The sequence below is a fragment of the Heterocephalus glaber genome, unplaced genomic scaffold, assembly GCF_053883595.1.
Source record: "Heterocephalus glaber isolate CG9 unplaced genomic scaffold, H.glaber_assembly_v1.0 deba00001688, whole genome shotgun sequence".
Taxonomy (NCBI): Eukaryota; Metazoa; Chordata; class Mammalia; order Rodentia; family Bathyergidae; genus Heterocephalus; species Heterocephalus glaber.
In genome coordinates this window covers 9,509,438-9,535,962 of record NW_028258413.1, presented here as the reverse complement: position 1 = coordinate 9,535,962, position 26,525 = coordinate 9,509,438, and the positions used below count along the sequence as shown (strand labels likewise).

Genomic DNA, 26,525 nt, shown 5'->3' with positions numbered 1-26,525 from the left:
GGAAACACACACACACACACACACACACACACACACACACACACACGCATGCATGCACATTAGAACCGGTAAATGAGTTCAGCAAAGTGATGCATTTCTGTAAGTAGCTATGAACAGACCAAAATTTAAACTAAGAAAAAGTGATTTCATTTACAAAGGCAAAAATGAAATAAATCATGAGGAATCAATTGAGTTAAAGAAATTCAAATGATTTACCCTGAAGACTATAAATATCATTGAGAGAAACTAGAGACATAGATAAATAGGAAGGCACTCTATGCTCATGGATTGGAAGATGGCACATTGATGAGAATTTACAAATTCACTGAATTTACATGTTAAAGGGGTGAAATTATGGTTTGTGAATTATATACATATACTAGATATGTTTTCAATGGTGGCAACGTGAGTCTACTCACCAGCACTTCCACTTGCTGTTGATGAAGTAACTGGTGACTCCCCGGGTGTGCTGCTGTCTGTCCTTCCTAGTTAGGTAAGAGATGCTGTTGTTACTCATCACCATTTCCTCTCACTTGTCAAGCAACAAGTAAGTCAGTCAGATTAGGGGGGACAGGATCCCTTTGCAGAGGGACTGGGTTAGCTTTTGTCTGTCTTCAATTTTTCTATTTTCCTGCTCCTTTTGTCCAAAGAGGAATGTATGTGATGAACACTTGGGTGGGTGGCCTGATTTTAAACACGTGCAGAAGCACACACTCATGCGTGTGAATGTGCACACACACACACACGCACATTTTTGTATGATAGATCCAAATGGCAAATTTCTCTTGGAGACTGTTACCTGGGTACCATTAAACATACAGAAAAGTATTGCAAAAATTCTAAACTCCAGCCTCTTAAAATTGCCTTGTTTTTCCCTATGGAAGAAAATGTCCTGGTCAACAGGATCTGGGAATATCATCTGTTGTTATGAAGAGTGTGTTATTTTGTTAAATTTAGCTATGGTAATGAAAATTCCAAATAAGCATAAGTCATAAAGGAAATTGTGCACTTGTAATTATTTGTTGATTCATGAAACATTCTTAGGAGAGTGTCCAGCTCTTACTGTCTTTCTAATCTGAGTAACATCAAGAATAATTCCTGGCATTTAGTAAATACCATTTTTTTAAAAAAGGACATTGAGGACATGAGGATCAACAAAGAGAAAAGATCTTTCTGTCCACAAACATCTAACTTACGTGTATAATGTTTACAAGCACAACCCATCAATTTGATACATACTCTGTAATAACATTCTCTTCTCATAAAACACCTAGGAATGCCTCTATCTTGTGGTACTTGGGTTTGGGGGGTGTCCCAGGGTGCTCTACCACTGAGCTACATCTCTACTCCTTTTCGTTTTGAAGTAAATTGCCCAGGCTGGCCTTAAATTGCTATCCTCCTGCCTCAGCCTTCCAAGTAGCTGGACCTCCAGGTGTGTACCACCATACACAGAGCTGAGAATGCTTGTTTATAATAAGGGCTCAATCTCCTCATTGCCTTGATCTATGCAAAACTGAGGAAGTAAGTAGATACTAATTTCTGTGTTCCTAAACTTGTGTATGAATAGTGATATTGTGATTGTTACTGATCCCCAAATATAATCAGTGTTTATAAATAATACACTTTATTTTATTTTTCCAGTCTTAGATTCAATTGACAAAAAGTCATTTAGATTTAAAGTGTAGAATGTGATGTTGGATAGATGCATGCTTTGTGAAATTATTGCCACAATCAAGGTAATTAACATACTCACCACCTCACACAGTTGGCATTTGTGTATGTGTGTGAGTGTGTGTGTTTGTGTGTGTGTGTTTGTGTGTGGTGAGAACAGTGAAGTTACTTTAGATCTATTGATAATTTATGAATATTCACTTTCAAATATGAGTAAGCATTCTTCATACAAATTATGGTGAAATTTTCCCATGTTACCTATGTTAAAATTCTGAAGTATAAATGCATATTATTATTATGAAAAAAAGTCACAGTGACTGATAAATATGATTTCCGTAAATGTTATGTGCAAAAAAGTGAGTAAGTACATTGAATTAGCTAGTGAGCAGAAAAACAGGTTGATGTTAGTATAACATTAAAACAACTATAGCTACTTATTTTAAGGTTGCTGCAGCATTTTGAATTAATAAATGTTTAGATCATGCCATTAGAATACTACAATTCTACTCTGTACAATGGTTTACTGAGCTAGTATTTACAGCATTTTCTAAAATAACCTTTGAGAGGCGGGTTAAATTGAATTCAGGCCACTGTTTCAAGAACATGTCTAACCTGTAATCATTTATATTTTGTGATGATAAAAACACGTGAAACATCAACTTCATCGCATCAAAATTCTGTGCAAAGGAGAAACCGAAGATTGGCATGTGCGGGTATCCCAAAGGAACTCACTTTTTATCCCAACTTAACAGAAAGACAGTGGATTAAAGACGAAAGATGACAAGGTAGCCAAGCCGTTTTACTTCTAAGCAATCATCCAAGAAAACCTGCAAGAACAAGTGTGATGTCTGCCCTCCAGCCTTCTGTACACACTGTCCGCACAGACAGCCCGCGCCTGGCCACACCCAGCACTCTGGACCGCGGCCCACACACCTGCCCTTTCCTGTCCTGCCCCAGGTGAAGTCAGTTCTGCTTGGCACCGGAAGCTTTGGTATCAGTGCTGAGAAATGTTTATTCCTGCAGTATCATTCTACCATTAAAACATTTGACATTGAATCATGTTCAGTAATAACCACATTTAGAAACAAAATTTCAGTTTGGCTCTTGTATCGCAGGTGTTCGTGTTAGGATGGTGACACGCAGTGTCTGACAGAGGTGATTTTTATCTCTGGCCGTCTGACCTTTGCACAGTGACTCAAAGCCCACTGAGAAAGCCCAGTCCCTTGTCCCTAGCTGGTAAATCCCTGAGAACGGGTTCTCCTCCAGCAAAGCTCTGTCCCGCAGCTGCCCCCAGGGCTATGGGGCTGCGAGAAGAATCTCCCCCGCCCCCGCACTTTTTTCTACTTCTCTGATGGCAGCATTTCTACCACTGGCAAAAGAAAGAACACATCTGTGCTTTCCGTAGACACAGCAGCACGAAGCCAACTGCTTTTGCTCTTTAAACAAAGAAAATGTGATTGGGAAGCCTTAAGATGAAAATAAAGAAGAAATGCATGTTATTTCTTCTGTGAATACTTTCACTGTGGCTAAGAGGACTGCGTTGGCCTCGAGGAAGGAAAACAGAAACTGCTTCACTATGGAGACACCCTTTTGGCCTTATTGTGTCATTTTAAACTGATCATTTTGGAAGACGGGACAATGTATACAACTGCCCCAAACTTAAACCCTCACAGGCTGAGAGTAGGAAGCGAAGCATGCTGGTGCATTGTGTAGAACACCAGCATTTAAGACAAATTCTCCATTCCCTCCAACACCACGTGCTGACTGCATTTCCTGTTGGAGGAGGAGCAGGGCTGAGACCCAGAGATCAGCTCGCCTGAGCCTCCCCACACTCCAGTGACCAGGTAGCACCCACACAAGGAGCTCGAGTCTTCACCCTGCCCCTGCTGTGCTCTGAGCACACAGCCCCTGCCCTGATGCCCAGCTTCTCAGTTTGGACCGTGCTGGTGTGGACCTTGGAGCCAAGAGATTTTGGGGGTTCCATGCAGTGTCAACACCCACCTTCTCTGTGTTGGCAGTTACGGGGGCCTTACTGATGGCAGAGTTAATACACTTTTACCAAATTATTGTGGATTGTCAATTTCATGGCTAGAAATCTGCTGGAAACTCAGAGAGAGGAAGAGGGAGACAGAAGAGAGCAAATACAAGAAGTTATCAGAAACGACAGTGAATGTTTACATTTTAAAAATTTTATTACGGCAGAAAAGACATTGCCATTAACCTCCCTTAAAGTATCCCCCCTCGTCTCAGACACACTTGTCCCACTGTTCTTGCCACTTTCTGAAGCAACTCATGAAGGTCTTTATGAGATGTAATAAAAAATGCAGTGAATGCTGCTTCCAGGTGCCATCCAGTGGAAAGGCAGGCCCATAAAAACATCATTCTGTGTCCTCAACCACCTTAGTCTCTGGACCTGGCACCACGGGACTTCTGACTTTTCCTCAAAGTCAAAATGACCATGAAAGGTCATTGTTTTGAATCAATTCAGGTCATCAAGACAGCTATGACAATACAACCAAAGACACTCAAGAAAGAGGACTCCAGAGTTGCTTCAGAAAGTAGCAAGAAGAATGGGATAAGTACGTTCAAAATGAAGGGGATTATTTTGAGGGGTTCATAGTACCTTCCAACTTTTTTTTTTGTACCAGGGATCAAACTCAGGTCCTTGAGATTGCAAGGCAGGCGATGGAACCACTGAGCTAAATCCCTAGCCCATAGTAATGTATCTTTTATGATAACAATTTTATTTAAATGCACACTGTGGCTTTTGATCACGCCTTATAGTTATACCGTGTAAAAGTATCAGGATACCTGTTCTCAGAACCTGGGAGTACAGGGTTGGGACTATTTTTAAGTATAAATCCAAGTGTCAAGGTGCACACCTGTAATCTCAGCACTCTGGGAGGTTGAGGCAGGAAGTTCAAACCCAATCTAGGCTACTTAATGATTTAGTGAGACCCTGTCTCAAAAAGGGGAGGAGAAGCTGGGGATGCATCTCAGAGAGACTTTGGATTCCATTAAAATTAAAACTACAGTGGGAAGGAGGTGGCTGGAGGTGTCTTGAGCCATGGCTTCCTACCTGTGTCCTTTGGAGTTTCCCTTGGCTGGAGATACAGGTTGTACAATATTCTGGGAATTAAACACCCCATGCTGTTCTCATTGTATAATGTTTCCTGACTTGCTAGAGAAGTTCTAGGAGGATTGGTTTGCTTTCATCTCAGAATCACACATTGCAGAAATAGTAATCTTTGATCATGCACCTTAATCTCCGACCATCTCCACCCTAGTCAAGCCTGGAGGACTGCCCTTTGTTGCTCTGCATGTCAGAGCTTTGTCTCAGAATAAAAATTAAAGGAGGGTTGGAGAGCTGCGCAAGAACTACAGCCATCCATTCATTCAAGATTCCTGATTTTCTGGTCTTTCTGTGAACTTTGCATTCTAACAAGAGTTTCTGTCTCTAGGCAGTTGATGAGCAGGTTTACGTTTAGTCTCTCATTGATTAGTGCACCCAAGTGACATGCCCCACTTTTGGGTGTCACAGGATGAACCATACGTTGCTTTTCACTGACACAACCTTGGGTTTTACTTGAAGGATTCCAAAGGCATTTTAAGCTGTTATGTATAATTAGGCAATCCCTTTAATACCTAGCCAGATATGCTGGATAGGCTTGCTGTCACTCAGTCCAGTGACAGAAATGATGACATTGCCATGGAATCCAACAGAATGAATGTGTCATCAGCACAGAACAACGAACAGATCAATCTGTTCTTAACACAGGTGTGCTGGGCTGGGCCGGTTGTGCAAGTAGGGAACCAGAGCAATGAGGTATTTTTATGACTTAGGCCTGGTGTTTGTTTCTTCTCTAAAAATAAACTATGTTTATGTAATATTCACAATAACTGCATTTTCAAAGAGGAAGCGATCTCCGAGAATATTGGCAAGGAGACCCACTGAGATCCTATGTTTATGTTGAAACCCCAAATCACAGAGGGATCTCAAAATAGTGAAGTGCCACAGACCTTTAGAACAACCCTATATGAGATTCCAGGTTACTTCTTGTATTGAGTTATACAGGCTCTGCTAGTCTTGTTTGTTAGAGATAAAAAGCATTTAAGGAAGAGTTAGTTCTACCTTTAGGAGATGTTTCAGTTGTTGGTTCAGTAATACCATTGGTTGAGTTTGGTGTTGACACAGATATTTTTGTTGTGGAAAGTGCTGTTGGTGCTGATGCAGTAGTAAATGTATTTGTAGCACCTGAAAAAAAGCAAATTCTGTTAAAGTAATTCCATTAATGTTTACATTTATTTTGCTAATCAACCCACTAGTCTATTTAAGTGCAGCAAACTGCATATTTACTGCTGTTAATCCAGTCAGCAGGGCCTGGGTTAGGAACTAAGTTTCTAGTTGCACCGAGCTCATCCTTGGTTCAGCATTTGTTCATTGACTCTACCTGCTTCTCATCAGTGGCACAAGTTTTCATGGTGGCCAAGAATAACTATCTGTGTTTCCAAAGCTAGAAGGTTTCTGAGAAAACTTATGAGGAATAAATGTGCGAATCTAAATTGAACAGCATTTTTAAGCCAACTGAACTAACTTTGTGAGATGAAATAATTAAATGAGCACTCCCTGAACACTAAATATTTTCATAGTATGTTGTAATTGTTAGGTAGTAAAATTTCAGCAAATAATAATGTATAATTTCTTGATATGTTCTCTCTTCTCTCTTCTCCCTCTGTCAATATAAAGTATAAAATACAAAAATATTTTATGAGGGAGAGAGAGAGAGATGAAAGAAATACAATAAACTTTAAAGAAAACCAGTAGTTGCAACACGTTTAGATTTTTGCTGATGGAGCCACAATAAATCTGCATTTTGAAGTTATTGATTTTTCTAAATTGTAATTATGCTTGGGCAACCAAAGTCAACAATGTTATTCAAAGGATTTGGAAACAGTATTTTCTTCTATGAGAGGCATTGTTTTCTGTCATTACTTGGCCTGTGTAGAGCACACATAGTGCAATGATGTTGTGCAGTACAGTCAGTTAAAAGACTGAACTTAGAATAATGAAGACGTGTTCTCTCCAAGTCCACCTTGGCATTTTGTAATAGTAAATGGATGCCACTAGTACAAGTTTTAGACCTTCAGTTATATTTAATTTTCTCTTTGAACTTGGCATGTTGGTGAGAGGCGATATCTCAGAGTCACGGGATGACTACACTTGTTTCACTTGAAGGTGTTAGTTCTCAGCACTGTGTCCATGGATCCTGTGCACAGGAGTTTCTTGGTGTGTTCAGCACACAGACACACATGTGGCATGTACAGGAAGGATGAGCTTTACTTCAGAGGTCTATGAACTTGAGCCAAAACATGTTCACTTCTAGACGGACACCTCATGCCCAACCTGATATTCAGAGTTGGTGAGGCCCAGCTGGGTCTTTAGTGGCTGTCTTGTTCTAACCATCCTTCATTTTGCCCTGGATTCTCTCACCACTTATATAACATGATTTCTACATTTATACTGAAATGATGAAACTATTCAAACTGTGCCATTTCAACTGGAAAGCCTGCCTGCAAATAGCTTGAGTGTTCAGTCTCTTGACTTCCTAAATAGCAACAATCTTAATTATGAGCATAATTAATAATTAATTTCTGAGCATAATTAAGATCTTCAGAGATTTCTCTTCCTCTCTCCCTCCCTCCCTCCCTTCCTCTCTCTCTCCTTCCTTTTCCTTCTGTCTTCTACAATACTTATGGGCCTACTGCTTATTCAGAAGCCATGATCAGGTACAGTAAAGACTGTGATGGCCCACACAGTGCCACCCTGTCTGGCAACTCTCTATCTGGTGGGGACATAATAGCTGCACAATAAGCAGTGTGAGCTGCCCTGTGTGAGTTGTATAGACCAATGTTTGCCAAAGTGCTGGTGATGGCACATTTGAGGGCAATGAACTTTCATTGATAGAGTTCAGTCAGAACTTTTAGCAAATGAAAAAGAAAAGGGATGGAACTTTAAGAAAAGGTGCATGTTCAAGAAGGCTCAGGTGGATGACTGGGCCTAAATTCAGTGTGGAGCCTGATTGGGGTCTCATGTTGAGAGAGGAGAACACTCCTCCATACGGGATTGGACAACTATGGGTTAACTGTGTTATTAGGCAACTGTGGGTTAACTAAGTAAATATGCTCGTTGTAAAATGCACCTGAGTGACCATAACAACTTCTGTAATCTGTCACCAAAGGAGGATATCGACTCAGAAAGTCCTGCCAGAACTCTTTGCTGTCCCCATTTCCACTGCTCTGCCTTGTGTAAATCCTGCTTGCTATATTCCCAGGGAAACTCCGTGGAATTAAGCCTCATAGATGTAAAAAGAGGAATATAAGGAAGAACAAACTTCTATTTGGGGCTCTCAAGATTGCCAGGAGTCACTTGCTGAGCCACCGGCATCATTAAAAGCTGCTATTGCTCCTATACTCCTGTTAAAGAGTTATCTGTGCTGGGGTCCTCACTGTTTCCCACTTCAATGTGGAGGCTGTGTTCCTGGAAGAACAACAAACTAAGCTGTGCAGCCTTTGGGTAGACATGTTCCTCCTTCAACTGCCAAGATAAATGAAGTCCAGAGAGCCTCCTTTTGCTCCCCGGACTTGGCAATGAACTGCCATCCACACTCAGCCCATCAGCTGAGCGCCTCCCGATGCACACTCCACATCACTAAGTGGAAGTTTCTTTCATCTGCAGCACCCACTTCGCTCCCCTTGAGCTGGTCCCTTCTGTACCAAACCACAAGTTGCCCCGATTTGAAAACAGTTTCTGGTTTTGTTGTTGTTGTTGAACAAAGCCTCCTCTTTTTCCCCTTGAACTCTTTGCTGGTGAATTTTGGTTGACAGAGACAATGTGAGAGTGACATTGTAGATAATGAGGTTAAATTCTGTTTCAGGGTTTTTGTGTAGGGATGTCTGCATGCATGTGTGTGTGTGTGTGTGGGGTGCATGGATGTATGTGTATAAATCTGCATGAAATGAGTGCCTGTGCAGAACATATTTCTAACTGTGATGCCCGTTCAGAATTTGGAAGCTGCTGGATGAACAGTAACTTGAGCAGAATGCATCCACCCTGTGGCCTGAGCCATGAACTCTTCCTGGGAGTGAGATGGAATGAGACCTCCAGAGCTTCTGTTGGAGAGGGAGGGAAAGGGAAGGGCTGAGCAGAGCTCTGCAGTCCGAAGGAGGGTAGCCTGGGAGGACTTGGCTGGGCTGCACTGTGCTGGGAGAGGACAGTGGGCATTGTTTAAGAGAACCCGGGGGCCCAAGGGCAGAGGATAGAGCACCAAACCTGGGGCCTGGGGTTTAGGAACTCAGCGGGAGTCCTGGGAAGACTCCCAAGCAGAAATCCCACGTCAGGAAAATGACGAGGAATAGAAGGAGTGGAGAATGAGAAGACAGCAGGTGAGCCAAACTGTGAGCCCCTGGTTTCTACTGACTAAGATCTCTGCCCTCTGGAAATCATCATCTTACACCAAAGCCACACGATGACTGCTTGTGGGCTCCAAGCAGGTGAATTCTGTGGGTACTGCACTGAGACATGCCTGGGTCTTTAACCACCACAGAGCTGGCCCCAGAGGGAAGGTGGCTGCATGGTGCACCCTATCCTAGTGCCCCTGCTTGGTGCCTGTGACAAGATGTGACACAAAAAGGAGGAATGACTCCCTGCACGGATGCTTTGCCCTTTGCTACCTCTAATGAGGAAGTGGACAAAACACAGCATGTTTTCCTTTAAAAAATTGACAAATGTTCCACAGACACTCATGTTTGTGTCTTTGTACACACACACACACACAAACACACACTTCCACAATAGACTTAAAAGCTTTATAGGGAATTTTGCATGATCTAAGGAAGATCAGTTTTGCTTCTTCTAGGTCAAAACAAACCCTGAAACGCAGAATTCCAGTCTTTGAGAAAAGGAGGGTTTTATACATTCCAATAGAACAAATTTTTGAATTTTCTTTCTTGGAAAATGTGTGAAGTTTTTGAACATTTCAAAGGATCATAGCACCAGTTAGGAGAAAATTCTACTTTATTTCTTTCATCTGCCTTTATTAGATGCTTTGAAAAAAATCTGCCTTTGTTTCCAGTTCTGCTGTCGGAATCCGTGGCAGGCACTCACTGTCTGAGGAAATACCTATGTGGCTGGCTTTACTCACAGACTGTATTTCAGAAGTGAGGTTGAAGCTCTCAAAGGAAACACAAGAATAATTTCTTCAGAAATGTATAATTATATTCTGGGAAAATACTCTTTGCCAAATGATCTTACACATTCTCTATTGGATAATAATAATAATTTCACAAACTAGATAAACTAATCTATGGAAATGATGGTAAAACCATTTTATTTCTTGACATCTCAAAATGCATTATTTCTACAAATCCATGTTTTCATCCAGTGCAAACTTCTAGACAATCTCATCTCCTCAGATCTTAAAAAATTTTAGAGATTTTTATCTTGAAAAAAAGTAATTGCAAATTTAAGTATGAATTTGTGGATATTTGTCTCCTTATGGATCACTGTGTATAATAAACATACATCTGATTCTTAATTTAAATGTAACATTTCTTTGTGTTACTGGAGTCTTTTAAATGATAAGCAGGTTGATTTTTCATACCCATTTGTCAGTAATTGCTAGCATTATATTCTTGCTGTTTAATAAATATTGTATACACTGACTCTTAGTAAATGATCATTAGTGAAATTCAAGTTGAAAATTTCAAATTTAAGTTGAAAAATTTACATATTGACAATACAATAAGTATACAAATGTAAGACATTTACATGTAAATATGATAAAATGTATAAAATAAATGCAAATAAAATAAGGCATTATTTTCTGTAGTCCTATCAAAACAGTAGTTTATTGAATGACACTACACCAATTCTTTTTGGTGATCAATTTCATATTAACACAGATTTACACCAATGGCATTCCTTCTGTTTTGACATAAGAGAATTGAATTTGCTTCATTGTTGATCAAACTAGGTACAATTCATTTTAAAAATAATTTGTATTAACAATTATGTGATGATGTAGTCAATTATTTCTTCTATTTACATTGACCCAAAATTTTTACATCTCATATGTGAGTTATTTACATTTGTCTCAATAAACATTTTAAAGCATCTATTTCAACAGGAATTAAAAAAAATTCACAATGTACGTTTTTCCTAGAGGAACATAGAGATTGTTTTGATACTCAGCTGTTCATATATGAAGCCACACTATAAGATTATGCTTGCAGTTGTGCCATATAAAATGCTGCTAATAATTAGTGCTATGTACAGCTGGTTCCTCAAAGTATTAAGGGAAATCAAGGTAAGATCATACCTCTAGGTCTGCATAGCAATCAGAATAATTCTCTTGAAGGAAGAGATTTCAAGAGGATCAGATAATTCCTCTTGGACCCAACAAGGAAGAAAAAACATCCCAGATCCAAAGACAATGGGACAGAATCATGTGGCATGGTCACAGTCCAGATGCACCTGAGGCCTGAGGAGGCCACGGCAGCGGTGAGTGCTCAGAAGCCCAACCTTTGGGAGGCGAAAGCAGTAAAAATCTGATTTTTCAATGAAACACCAAACCTAGTGGTAACTCTTTAAAAAAGGGAAAATTTAAAGCACATTTTCACTAAGGCCAAGAAAATGCTGCAGAAGACACAGATCTTTGGAGAATGCTCAAGCTTCTCCCATATAATGACTTTGGGGATGAACAGCAAGAAAGCCTGGTCTCTGCCAGGGAGGAAAAGAGCCAGGGCCTGCAGCAGTGGCCCCACGAGGGCATTCTCAGGTTCCCGCCCTCCGGGAGGCAGTGCCGCACTGGCTGGCTCACGGGACAGGCATCTCCACCACCTGGCTCCACTTGGGGCCAGCATTGTGCTGGTGGGTCTGAGTACAGACACAGTGTCTGCAGGAGCCAGCCGAGCACCTGAGGCATGGCGGGGTGCAAGCTAGCTGTGCCAGCCCCCAGGGGTCCCTCACACTCTGAGGAGTCTGCAGATCCTGTCTGGAAGAGTGAGAGCTCACTGCATCACAGGCTTTATTATATAAGGAACTTTTTATATAACAGATTGTGTGATTAGTGAATCTCAACTCATCAAGGAACAAAAATCAAAGGTTCTTTTAATATTTATAGTACAGGAGTCGGAGGGACAAGGGACAATGCAGAATCTCCTTGGCTTGAGACTACTGTTCCAGCTCCTCCCTCCACTTGGGTTCCAAGTCCAGAGAAATTCTGGGATTCTTCAGCACAAGGTGGGGCCAGAGGAAACAAGAAGCCAGGGCTCCACGTAGTCTTGAGCTCTCCATGCCCGTGGTCTGTGATCTTTCCAGGTGTCCTCTCGGCCCTTCTGTTGCTGCTTTGGGAGCCAATGGGTGTTGTAGCAGAGTGCAGTCCCACTTTTCAAGTTGAACCTTCAGCTTTCTTCTGAATTTGAAGCGCTGGAGTTTCCTGAGCAATGTGAATGGGATGGTGTCAACAGAAACTGATAACCAGGTCACATTAGTTTGGAACAAACTGAATCTTAGGCACTTACACACATGAAAAGTCAGGCATTTGAAGCTAGAAAACAATTGGCTGAGATTGTGATATCTTATCTGCCATTTACTCTTACTTTTACTTTCTCTAAATATGAAGAAAACTTACCTAGCTGATATAAAACATACCTTATATCAATTGATAGGCTGCTTTTAGTTATAAAAGGATAAAATTGAAGTTATTTCTAGCTTCTGAAAAGTCAAAGGTACTCTTTCCTTGCCCTAACTATAAACTGGCAGACTACAGTTCTATGTATTTACATGGTGCAAATGATGTTCTGATCTATAAATATAACGTGAAATAATTAAAGCTAACTGATATGACCATCATCTCAAATACTTCGGTGGTGCAAACCTTTGAAATTTACTCTTTGATTGAAACATGTACAGGACATTGTTTGCTGTATTGGCCACACTGGGCAACATAATCTCAAGTGAAATAAAATCTTTTTCTTCCTGACTGAGCCTTTGGTCATCATCTGCCAGCCTCTGGCCCCACCTAAGTATGCACCGTTCTTCTCTCGGCTTCTTTGAGGCCATTGCTGTAGGGTCCATGCATGGGTGAGCTCGAAGGCTGATTTTCTTTCTGTACCTTCTGTACACTTATGCTTTCCAGTTCAGCCACATTGATGCAAATGGAAAAATTGCCTTCATTTTTGAGACTGAATAGTATCCCAATGTGTTTGTTCTCCATACTTTCTTCATTCATCCATCTATTGATGGACATGGGTTGATTTCATAATGTGACTATCGTGAATAGTTTTGTGATAAATACACAAGTGCAGATGTTTCTTTGACCCACTGATTTCCGTTCTTTTGGGTATCTATCCAGAAGTAGGATTGTTGGTGGTGGTTCTCCCCCAGAGTTTTGAGGAATCTCCACACTATTTTCTACAACAGCTGTGCTCATTTGCATTCCTACCTACAGTATACAAGAGGTTTCTTTTGCCACATCCTCCAAATTCTTGTCATTTTTTGTTTTGTAGGTAACAGTCATTCTAACAGGTGTGAGATGATAACACCATGGTTTAGATTTTTCATTTCCCTAGTGATTAGAGAAGTGGCATGTTTTTTGATGTATCTGTTGGCCATCTATATGTTTTCTTTTGAGAAATGGCCATTTTTAAATCAGATTATTTTTCTTTCCATAGAGTTGTTTGAGTTCCTTAAAAGGGACATGAATCCTTTATCAGATGTACATATGATTTGCAGATGATTTCTCCTAGTACTGTTGCTTGTCTTTTCACTCTGCTACTTGTTTCTTTTGCTGTACAGAAGTTTTTATTTTCAGGTAATTCCAATTTTTTTCTTTTGTTGCCTGCCCTTTTGGAGTCCAATATAAAAACTTTATCACCCATATCAATATCCCATATGTTTCCTTATATGTTTTCTTCTAGGAGTTGTATAGTTTTAGGTCTTATATCCATTTGGAGTTGATTTTTGTATATAGTGTGAGATGAAGGTCAATTTATTCCTTTGTATGTGAATAACTAGTTTTTCTAACACCATATATTAGTGAAACTACTCTTTACCAGTATGTTTTCTTTTTTTTTTTTTTGGTACCAGGGATCAAACTTGGGACCTTGTACTTGTGAGGCACGCAGTGGCACCACTGAGCTAAATCCCCAGCCCAGCAACCAGTATGTATTCTTGACCCCTCTGCTGAAGATCAGTTAACTATAGCCTCTGTGTTCATCTCTGGGCTGTATATTCTGTTCCATTTGTCAATGAGTCTATTTTTAAGACAGGACAGCATTGTTTTAATTATCATTCCTTTGCTTCAGAGTTAGCTGGGAAATTATCAGGGCTCAAAGTGACATCTGAACCTAGCCCAAGACCCAGCCTGGGCAGTGAGATGACCAGAGCATCCAGTTTGACCAAAAACAGAGGCTAGATCTGCCTCATCTGGGAATTAAAACAGTGCTCAGTTAAGACTCAAAGCCCACACTAAAGCCTCACTGAGCCAGGGAGGTAAACCTCCACCAGGCATTTCTACAGAGCAAAGCCTGCTATCCAGCCTGACCAGCAATTCCACCTAAGCATGAGGTCCCTCCAGCAGCACTGCCCCAGTTCTTAATGTACTTAGCTGTGTCACCTGGCCAGGGAACACAGCCTGTAACCTGGCCTAATTGCAAGGATGCCTGCAGAGCTGAGCCAGTGCTGTCATTGAAGAGTGGCCCCCAGCCAGCTGCCCCATTCAGACAGAGCATAGGCAGCACCTCTGTCACTGTGGTGATTGACGGAAAAGAAACATGATTGGCTCTGAGATCCACCCCTGAGATTGGTGGAGCACACTGCTAGGTGTGTCTGAGTGAGTCATGAAGGTGTGACCTTGGGGGTCTGTCATCCTTCACCCTTTCTACTTTGGTACTCCTCCCCTATTCTGCTTCCTGGCTACCATGAAATAAGCAACTCTGTTCCATCATCATGTTCTGTCTTGGAGCTTGCTGAGCATGGGCTGAAACTGTGAACCAAATTAATCTCTCCTCTTTAAGTTGTGGTATTGGATGTTGTGACTCAGTGATGAGAAAGCTGACTATTACAGTCACCTAGAGATCTGAAACCAAGCTGCCTGATCAGGGTTGTTGTTAGCTGGTTCATCCAGATTCAGAGGCTAAACTGAATAACAGATATTCATCTCTGCCAATGACGTCTATAAAAACCAGAAAAGGTGGCTGTCTGCTCAAATTCAGACACTAATCAAAAAGCACAAATATTACAAAGACTCAGGAAATCATTTCCAAAAGAAACTAACAAATCTTCAATGAGGGACCCTAAGGAAAGGGAGATGTATGAAACAACAGAACAATCCTTCTAAAGAGGTTCAAAGATGATAGATAAAATTAAACAAAATCTGGAAAAAATACACTAAGAAAATGAGAAGTCTGACAATGAAATAATACAATAACAAAAAAATAGAAATCCTAGAGATGAATAACACCATGACTGAGTTAAAAACTGCAGTAGAAAACACCCTTTGCTGACTCCATCAAATAGAAGAATCACTGGGCTTGAAGACAGAGGCTTTGACAATGCATTTAGGGGAACAAAAAGGAAAAGAATAAAACTACATGAAGAAAGCCAAGGAATTATAGGACACAATCAAGACAGGCAATATGTGTATAATATGAATTCAAGGAGAAAAACAGGAAAGGGGTCAGAAAACGTATTTCAAGAAATAGTGGCTGAAAACATCCCTAACCTGTGGAAAGATGCCAGCAACACGAAGTGCAGAGGTCTTCTATCAAATTCAACTCAAAGAGGAATTTATTAAAACAAATAGTCAAACTATCTGTCTTAGTTACTTTTCTCATTGCTGAGACAAAATATCTGACACCCAAAGTTAAAGGAGGAAAGGTTTACTGTAGTTCACAGTTGGTAGATATTTCAGTTCATAGTTGACTGGCTCCAAGGCAATCTGGCATGGCAGAGAGGTATCAAAGAGCACACAGGCCAAAGGCAGCAAGCAGCAGGCAAGCAAGAAATGACAAGTGGCAATAGCAGCTTCTTTCTGTCTCTTTATATTTTATCTAACCTACCTGCCCTTAGGGTGAGTATCACTCACACCAGAATTATGTCATTGGTGGACTAATTTAGTAATCACCAACCCTTAATCTCAGTAGTACACATTTAGATCCAGCCACCTCTGAAAAAGCCCTACCTATGACCACATGAAGCTTTGAGGGGACATCTAGGCACAAGGCATAACACTATCAGAAATCAAAAACAAAGAAAAAATTCACATTATAGGGGCTGCAATACAGCTCTGAGTGAATTTCTCAGCACATTATTATTCTTTTATAGGTGTATATAAAATAGTACACATATATACACACATGTATGTACATATATTGTCCTCTGAATAGAAGACACTAAAGAAAGGCACATAACTCATTATCGAGAGAGAAAGCAGGCACAGCCCCATGTACAGAGCAGGTGACAACAGTGCTTAGGGCCATACTACCAGGCTTGAGCCCAGGCCTCACCACTCACCTGCTGTTGACCTCATGCAGGTGGCTTAACTTCTTCATTGACACCCTGTCTAGGGGTGGCACTATTGGGAGATGGGGGGACCTTCAGGAGGTGCATCCCAGTGGGGGGTCCTGATATCCAGAGAGGATATGCCTAGAGTGTCATTCTTGTGAGAGCTGCTGTGAAATTGAGTTTGGCCCCAGCCTCTCTCTGCTCCTGGTTTGAGAAGTCATCGTGTCCTTGCTGCTGCATGTGATCCTGCTTTGCTATACATTACAGTGTGGTACAGTTGAGAACTGCGAAGATGCTAGTACCATGCCCATGAAACTCCAAAACTCTTTCCTCCACAATAGTAGCTGCTTCAGGTATTCCATTATGAAATGAAAGTCTGATTGATACAACTCCAGGTTCAATCCATAGGATATACTTCATGGAGATTTTTGCAGAGCAAAAGATGGAAACACTTAAAAAGGTAAACACTACAGCTAATGTGTTGGTTACACTTGAATTCATCCTCATTAAAAATTCAATGATATGAAACACATTTTGTAATTCTACCATTCGGTCAGATAAATTTACATTAATTGGAAGTATTCCTTCTATACATTTGGTTAACTCATTTGAAGGCTATCACCAACACAGCCACAAGGTTCAAGTCAGAATAGTCTTTCTAAGAAAAACTCAAATCCTCTTCAGATTATAATCTGATTCTTTCAATTACATCCTGACTTTGATGACCAATTTCATCGGTTTGAAAAATTATTTTAACTGTTTCCTTTTTAACTTTCCTTACACAATTTCTTCTAAAAAATTGATTATAGCAGTAGAAAAGAAAGATTGCAGGATAGAAAGAGAAAACTTGGAAGTGAGTTTCATGGAGAGGAAGAAAGAGGTATTGCTTTCCCCGGGCATTGGGCTGCCAAGGTCTGCAGTTTCTACCAGGAATATGCACACTAAGTGTTGTCTATATTCATATGGATAAAATAAAATGATTTGCACATATATGCTACTATTTTTAAATATCCATGGCTTCTACTGTAATTAATAAAATTACATTTTTAAAGTTGCTAAACATTTAGCAGCATTTTATTTCTTTCCTCAATCGGTGGGTATAGGCTTCAGAATTTTTTCCATGTGAATGAGATATTTATCTTTAGAAAGTGGTGGCGCTCTTCCTTGTACATCTAGCGTGCCAAAAATAGTGAAGTTTAGCTGATTTCACTCAACACTTTGTAGCGTCACAGGACTGAGTCAGAATTTGGAATCTTCTTACTCATTCCCTATCTCTTCAAACACACATGACTGTGATTTTTAATTAAAAGTGAACAAATACCTACAGAGCCAGGGATTTGCATCCTTTCATGTCCAGTCTAGACCAGTTTTAAATGGTAGGGCCAAACTCTTCTTTTTTCCCTGCCTCTGTTCTCATGTGTTTATTTCTCTTCTTGGAGATGGAAACATGATTTGAGGACATGCAGCAGGGGCACAGGATTCATAGAAGGATCCATGATTTTCTACTGTTTGATTTTAGAGATTAGCTTCTTATGATGTGTTTTCCAAATTAAAAATATTTTGAACTATTCCATTAGGGTGTGATCAAAAGAATTACTCATGGTGGCTTCATTACATCTTACACACTTCAAATAACCCTTCCTGGTGTGGGGCAGATGCCACCTTTGGGGAAAGAAAGAACCTACACTGCACATGAGAGCAGGTCCTTCACACTGAGCTGGCTGCAGATGCATTTCCAGAGCATGCACCCAATGCCTGGCTGGGGAGGGTTAGCTGTGCTGGCAGTGGGGGATTGGAAACCTAGAGTTACAGAGAAGATCAGCCAGAGGTAGGCGCTAATCACTTAGCTGCAGCACCCTGTCATATGGCACAGTCCACCACTTTGAACAGAAAATCAAACCCCTCCACTATCCTTTCCCAAATGCCAAGACAAAGACTAGGATGGAAATGGTACTTATCTAAGAGTATGTGGTCAGGAGCACTCTTGTAAGAGATAATTTTAAACAGCTAAAAGAATGTCCAGGACCAAGAAGAAGCTGGGTGTGAGGCCACATAACTGTCATCCTAGCTCTCTGGAAGGTTGAGGCAGGAGGGTGGCAAGTGCAAGCTCAGCCTAGGCAACTTAGTGACTTAGTGAGACCCTCTCTCAAAAACCAAAAATAGAAAAGGGCTGGGATGAAGATTCTGGGTTCAAACTCAGTGACTCACACACACACACACACACACACAGACACACACACAGAGTGGAAAGAACTAAATTGCTCTCCACTAAGAAAATTAAACATTTTATTTACCCTTAAAGAAGTGGAGGTAAATAATAGAGAAAAGGCCAAGAAAGAAGATGGTGTATCCAAAAGTCATTTAAGAACAGCAGTGTCTAAAACTCCTCATTTGTTTGCATCCCTCCATTGTGGCACTCCTACTTCATTAATGTCTGCAAATGCCTACCAAGAATCCGGTGAAGTGGAATTGAATTTCTGGTCAGCTAAAAGAAAACACAACTGCATTTCGGTTCTTGCTAAGGTAAAGTTGAAAGACTTGTCATAAAAAAAACCAAAGGAAGTACAAGCTTGATGGACACAGGAAGCTGCAAAGAGAGCCCAGCATGAGAACTGAATCCTTCCTCTGTCACAGGAACTGCAGAAGGTTTGGGCATCTCCCAGGGCACTGGTATTCCAGGTGGCAGTGTTATTGCATTAAAAGAGGGACGGGTGACATTTGCCTTATATCAACCAGCTTTCTTGTTTCACTAAACATTAGGTCCTAGACTCAGAATCACATTTGCTGGGTCATAATCACATGTTTGCCAAGCAGAAAATAACTGCAGATTTGTTCTGTAGGAAATTATTCTAGACAAATGATGGTGAACCTTTCAGAGACTGAGTGCCAAACTCCAACCCAAACCCCAAGTACTTATCACAAAGTGCCAGCACTGCCATTAAACCTGAATACTGAAGTTGTGGTTTAGTAAAAACAGCTGTATATTAGCATCTTTTGTCTTACAAGAAAAATACAAAAAAAACACGTGCTGTTATAGACCATGCTGGGGTAATGTTTCACAGATATGACCACATAATCAGAACAAATAGACCCTGGCATACCAATTATAACTTAAGCCCGGGATATCACCATAATTAGGGGATAAAGAGTTTTCTAAGATTTTGTAAATTTAAAGGCTGCCATTAAATCAGGGAGTACTTTGTGAATTGGCTTTTTCTGACCTTGAAGACAATTTACACCAGAACAATTAAATTTACATCCCTGACATTGGAACAGAGGTATGAATAAGAGAAAACCAAATAGATGTTCTCTCACATTATCATCCATATGTAGCTAATTCTCCTTAGCCAGGCCTCAGAAATATAATGTTCTGCATAATTTTATGAGTTTATAGTTATGAAAATATATAAGAATGATCAATTTTCAAATAATTTTGATAGATAATATTAACATTGATCTGTGCATCTTCAGCTACTTGCAGTACTTGATACTAGCTCTTTAAATTTATTAAGTACTAATTATAAGTACATTTTGTTTGAACAGAATCATTGAAGTTATACTGAACATGATTTACTTTAATTCATTTATTTTCATATGTAAATAAATTTTTGCATTTAAATGTATTTGGAAATCATTATTCTTTATACTTAGTAAACACACTTCTGCTCTTTTGTGACCTCATAGTATTGAATGCTGGATAAATTTGGACTTACGATTTTTTTAAAAAATAAGGTCACTTTAAAGTCATGGAATAATTCATGGGGCATTTCCTGTGTTCTTAGCATTTTTATTTTATCTCTAGTGAAACAGTAACATTTAGATGTGTTACTGTTCGTGTCCTCCTGGGCCATAAAAGTTCAAGTAAAATGCACTTTATAAGTTCAGAAGAGCATTTACCAATTACTAATGTTCTTGAAACTTGTCCATTTTAGAAGCTTCCTTATAAGGAAAATAAAAAAAGCTGGCAAAGGAAGGCCGTGCTTGGGTGTAGCAGCCTTCTCAGGTTTGATCTCCAAAAATGCATGTATATCTGAAACTTCATCCCGCCCAGTTCTGCATTTTTAATTTTTAATGTCCTTTCCTATTATTTCTTTGCATTTTCTTAAAATCAATTCTCTTCTTAAAAATTTACTTCATAGTATTATAATGTTTTAGTATTGCCACAACATAAAATCAGTCTTTATAACCACAAAATAATAAATACCATGAAGAAGTCCTGAGATTAACTATGATGGTTTCATCTTGAGTTCTGCTCTCTCAGAATTAAAAAGAGAACTAATGAGTTTAGGATGTGCCAAAAACATAAGAACACCAAATGCACATTCTTCCTTAGGAAATCAGAAGCATAAGAGAGATTTGAATCCATGTTATTTGATTCTATGGCCATTTATGCCCAATATTACCTCATAACGTCTGTTGTACCCTCTCACACACAGGCGCTGCACCAGACAGTGTGTGGAGGTAGGTGGCCATCAGTCAGAGTGGATAGGGTTACACACCACCCCAGACACCTCGTTGTGACAGAGTCGCCTCACTCCCCTCTTGTCCCTTTGTCTTCCCACCCTGCCACGGACTATTCCCTTTCTTTCAGATCCAAAGCCAAAAGGCAACAAAGCTCAACCTTGTTTTAGAGACTGCTAATATAGATGGAAAATAAAGGCTGAAAAAATTATTAATAGCCACTTAATGTCCCAAATACTTAAGTGAAGAAAATATTTTATATGCAAAAGGGGGATGTAAGCCCACAATATCTAGCCATGTTTGAGTAAAGCTTTTGATTTTCATCTTATATGAAATTATTATCAACAAAGCAGATTAAATTCCAAGCCAGTAAATGACCGTGTCAAGGGAAAACTGAGTGCCATGTTTCAAAGGAATCTGACCTTTCCAGTTTAACAAAGAATTCAAGTCAGCATTGATAGGATGGTGCACTGAACTGCATCTTTAATATCTTGAGTAATAATACAGAAAGTGGCAATGTAAAAATAAGAGAAATAATTAGAGAAAATTTGCTTATTTGTAGGATAAATTTCAGAAGGGATGAGATGAAAAACAAAAGTGCAAAATAAAAATATACAAATTTAGTAAAATAATGTAAGAATAAACATATCAAGAAATTATGTAAACCCCAAGGAAAGCTAAACTTTGAAAATAATTGATATGATGCTTTAATATCTCCCTTTCAAACAGGCTGGAGTGATGATGTCATACTGTACAAGAATTAAAAAGTAACCATTCTGTTTTTTCAATAATAGGTGGATTCATATTATAGCATGAATTCAATTTTTCTCTCTAGATTTTATACACCAGCTAAGTTGTCTTCAATGAGAAACTAATGTGGGTAAACTTGTGAGTAGGATTTCAGAAGAAGAAGAAAAAGCATTTGGAATGATTTACTGTTTAATATAAAAAGCTATGCCTGAAACTAATTTAATGTTTTTCAAATTTAAATTTCTTTGCTACCATTTCTCTACAGTAATTTTTCAATATGTGAATTAAAGTAAAAAGAATTTACTCTAAACCTTTTGACTTTTCATTAGATGTAAAAAGCAAGTAATTATTTTCCTAATGTTCAGAGAATATAAGTAGGAAAATACAGTTCATGAGCAGAGTAATTCTCATGAAGGGAAATTAAGAAGTACAAATTATAATTGTAAACAAAATCAATTAGTAAAATGCACCTGCCATAAAAACAACATGATATCTTCCATAATTACAGTGTCTAGGCTTTAATTGTATTAGAATAACAGAATAATTTCATGGCTTGTATCATTTATTGATAGTATCCCTTGCTTGTGTACTACAAAAAAGAGACAAAGTATCATTCTGATTCTATCTATACTGATTTTTTCAGTGGTAAATTAAAGGACTTTAAGAATATAGTAGCAAGACATAGAATCCTAAAGATATTTTTGGCTATATGGGGCAACTAGAAATGAGCAGGTTGCAATCAGCCAATACTAACTAATATTTATCACAGACTTAGCTTGAGAGAATCTGCCTGAAGTTTAGGAAAATCCCCATCCAAGGTGTTCTGTTTCACATCCCTGCATGTCGATTAAATTTGTGACCAATTCTCAAATGCACTGCAAGTTTTAGCTGATGACACAGTAGCTACCTCTCCCTGCATCATACCTTTCCCTATACATGTGTCTTCAACAACCACCTTCTGTTTTTTCTCAGGGTTTTGGCTCTGAGCAGTACCATGCATCCCCATGACCCCAGAATATGACAGCTTCCCCCAGAGAAAGCAGGGTGGATGCCAGGGTGAGCTCTACCATGGCCCTTGCATGGGGCCTGTGTGTCACAGACTCTGCCCTGACTCAGTGTGGGATGCTCCACCCATGGCCTGAAGTCCAGAGGGCAGGGTGCGTTGGGCCATGGTGCAGACTGGCTGCTACCAGGCTGTCTTAAGGACAGAGAGGATTAGAGCCTAAGAAATTGCTTTCTGTACCCTCCGAGGAGCTTGAAAGACCTATTTATAACTTGAGCCTCTCCACTCCACTTCTCACTGACCTCTGCCGAGTGGGCTGGTTTTCGTGCTGTCCCTTAGATACAGCAGTTCCTTTCCTGCTCTCAGCTATGCTCACGCTGTTCCTGCCTTTTCCTTGAACAAAGCCCCCAGAGAATATGACTCATTTTCTTTATTAAACCTCAGGTTGTGCCATCCACATGAAGTCATACTTATTAGGCCCATCTATAGTGACTGACGTCCCCTAGCCTTGCTGTACACACAATTGCAAAACCCATGGGTGAATGGGTGCTGAGCCTTTTTCTCCCAACATAGACAGTCACCGAATGCCTGCTGAATACAAGGGCTGTCTGGGATCGACATAAACATGACTGCTTATTTCCCTTCTCAATTCAAAGAATTAATGTTACATCATAACAACCATGATACTGATGTTTAGTTTGTTCCGAAGGTGCAGTGTTTTTTTTAAGTTCACAAGTGTACATTTTGTGTGCAGGAAAGATTTTTCAGAATTTAATTGGGCTCTGGAAATCAATATTAAAATTTTAAGTCACACAATAAAATATTTCTCTCTTAAGCCTGTAAGTTCAATTTATAAACACTATTATCCTATTTACCAAAGCTGCAAATTTAGCAATCAGTCTAGGCTCCTTCAACATTTAATCTTGTTTGTATGTTTCACTGAATTTTGGAAGTATTTGTACTTTATTATAAATTGGTGATAGTTAACATCACCACTCTGTCTGGTTTTTAGAGTTCTACAGAGTTAGCATATGTAAATGGCTTTGCAAAGGATCAGTCGACACACAACTATGGTTATTACATTATGAAGTCAGAGATTCTTCCTTGTTGAAATGATTTGAAGGAAAGCAAAATATAATTTTGCTCAAAAATGATTCATGATCATTTCTTAAAATTAAAGAAAATTTAAAAAGTACTCTTACCTTGAATTAGATGGAGATTGGGGAAACACAAATTGAAATGGAATTAAAAGCCCTCAGGAGGATTCAAACATTGTTTCCACTAATATAGGCTGCTTCAGCCCCAGAAAACATCACCAGTGAACTTCACTTTGGAACGATAACTCCCATCAGTAACAAGCACCCCCTGGGGACCCCAGAAGCCTGGCCAGCCCAGCTTCAGTCCTCAGTGGGGCAGGCAGCAGCCACCTCCACCTGTGCAGAATGTAGTACAGAAGGTGAGGCCCTACTGCCATAACAATAGGTAGCAATGCTGCCTGAGAGCTGTCCGGTCCCAGGGGTGGCTGAGCAGAGGCCAAACTCATGTGGGAAGAGATGCTGACCCCAAAATAAGTGAGGTGCAAGAAGCTGAACCTCAGGAGAACAGCACAGTGGGCTTGGGAGGAAATCGATGATAGCTGAAGCAAACCTTGAGAGTCTACATGTGGATTCTGTATTCACAGGGGATTTATTCTGGAGACGTGGGAAAATAAAGGATCTACAAACAACATAGGAGCAAGGATAACGGATTTATTTGGTAAAAAGTTTGTTTTTGTCACAAAACACTTCAGAAGGCCACGGATGCTGCTCTCCCCAGCTTTCTTTTCTTGGTGTTTCTTAAGGTTTTCTGATGAACCACAGCCATGGTTAAGTTTTAATCATGCTTAAGAACTTGTGGCATCTTTATCTCCTCTCCCCAGGGGACTGGTTATTTCCCCTTTACTCCGTCTCTGCTTCAGCTCAAAAGCTTAAACTCAGAATCAGTTTTATCCCATCCTCCACTTTTGTTACAATTGTGAAAGGTAACAGGCAAAAAGGCACAAAAATGCAAATACGGATGTAATAAACGAAGCTAAGCCCAAACCTGGTGGAGTCATGATGCAATGAGAAACAGTATTTCTGGGGTTCTAGGGATGATGCATCTCCTGCTCTTCAGAGGGACCCACAGCGGCACGGGGACCACTCAGCCCTCTCCCATCCCTCCTCCCTCTGCACACCTCCGAAGATCTCTGAGTGCACATCTGAGTGCTTGAACCTGATGTGAATGAGGACATAGTTTACCTATGTTTTTTTTGCTCAGCATATTTAAAGGTTTTCATTGTATTGATGAAAACTTCATTGTAACCATGATGTCTACATTCTATTCAACATCATTGCTGTGTATAATTCATTGAATGAACCATAATTTACTGATTCATTTTGCAATCAAAAGAGATTAAGCTTATACTAACTTTTGCCTATTCTAAAAAATTTTGCCATGAACACATTTTTATATTTATTTTTGTGCAAAAGTGAAATACTTCAGTTTGGCAATTTTATCTTTTGATTGAGTTATTTTTATTTTTTTACTGATTTATAGTTTTTCTTCTAGGTACTGTGGAGGAGTCTGTTTTGGTTAGTTCTGTACATGAAAAATACCTTTCATTTTATGACTGTCTTTTCAGTTTTTCCGCTCTGTCTTTTGGTAAATTGTCATTCTGATGCAATTAAATGCATGGTTTTTGTGACTAATGCTCTTGGTGTATTTTCCTACAATCCAGTTAGAAGGATACTCTCCTGTATTTCTTATAGTTGTAAATGTTTACGTACTACACTTGAGCCAGTGATTCTCCTGGAATTGCCTCTGTGTATGGAGGAGACAGGGGTCACTCCTGCCTTGAAGCCCAGGTCTTCCCCACGGAGCCACTACTCTTCCTGTCTCTCTGTCACTCACCCACGTGGGTGTATCAGCTCTGGGCAGCTTTAGAACTTGGTTCCTTTATCCATGTGGCATCATTGTCGCTGCTGCGGATTTATCTGCCACTCACCATGTTGAGTCTTTAGCTTCTGTCTTCTAGTGTGACATCTCATAAATGGAAGAGAAAGTTCCCCTTTCTCAGTTTACTTTCAAGAATTCCTGAGGTTATCTTGATTTCATGCATTTCCATGTAATGTTTATATAATAAACTTTTATTGCAAATACTGTTTTGCCCAATCAGTGAACAGTATGGTTCATTTTTCCAATATTTCAATAAATGTTTTTTTTTTTTCTCATAGAAATTACAAGTATCTTCTGCTAGAATTACTTACAGGTGTTTGACTTTCTGTGATCGTTTAAATGACATTGGTAAATTGTCATTTAATACTTATTTATCTTGTAACAGGGCTTTTCTTTCTCAGCATTTGCTGAAATATTAAGTACAATGTTGCATAAAAGTAGCATTGCTGGATAAGACTACTTTGTTTCTGTTTTTTAAAGGAAAGCTAACATTTCACCACTAATCACTAAGATGTTGCTATTTTTGAAGCTGCTGTATTAGATTAGGATCATACCCTTAGAGTCTCAGTTTCCTCAGTGATTTTACCAACAATAAGCACTAAATTTTTAGAAGTGGTTTATCTGCATCCACCAAGATGATCATACATTTTTCTCCTTATTCTATCAATATACTTAGTTGACTGATTTTTGTAGCTATAAGCCAACTTCACATTATTAATGAATCCCAATTAGGCAAAATGAGATAACTTTTTAAAAATATTTTCACGGTTCTTAAAAAAACTTTAAAAATGAGATTGGCCTGCAGTAATTCATTTTTAAAGATCGTTATCAGGTCATGTGTGCACCACAGAGCAGTGACATTCCTGTTGAGGGATTGGTACGTGGCCCTAACATATCTGGGTCATTTTTCATCTTCTAGCCCTTTCTTCCCTAATCCCTAGTCTCCTTCACCCCCCATCCCCTCCTCCATCTCTAAAAATCTGCTTTCTGGCTTCGTTTCCCCTCTCCTTTATTTTGTTCATGGATTTAATTATATTTCATATGCTTTCTATAGAAGAAACCATGAGATATTCAGCTTTCTATATCTTCTAATGTTCC

The 26,525-nt window shown here is 39.6% G+C and overlaps 1 protein-coding gene across 3 annotated transcripts in view; it reads right to left on the bottom strand.

Annotated features, from left to right (window-relative positions):
* Positions 1-26,525, bottom strand: part of Emcn (endomucin) — an 84,502-nt gene that overhangs the window by 46,307 nt on the left and 11,670 nt on the right. For 2 of the 3 annotated variants that reach the window (XM_013066068.3, XM_021245410.2), the window contains exons 2-3: positions 5,804-5,926; positions 420-485 (exon numbers count right to left, since the gene is read on the bottom strand). In XM_013066068.3, the coding sequence (XP_012921522.1) occupies positions 420-485; positions 5,804-5,926 (189 nt within the window). The remainder of the gene's footprint in view (positions 1-419; positions 486-5,803; positions 5,927-26,525) is intronic. The other variant, XM_013066070.3, reaches the window with a different exon arrangement.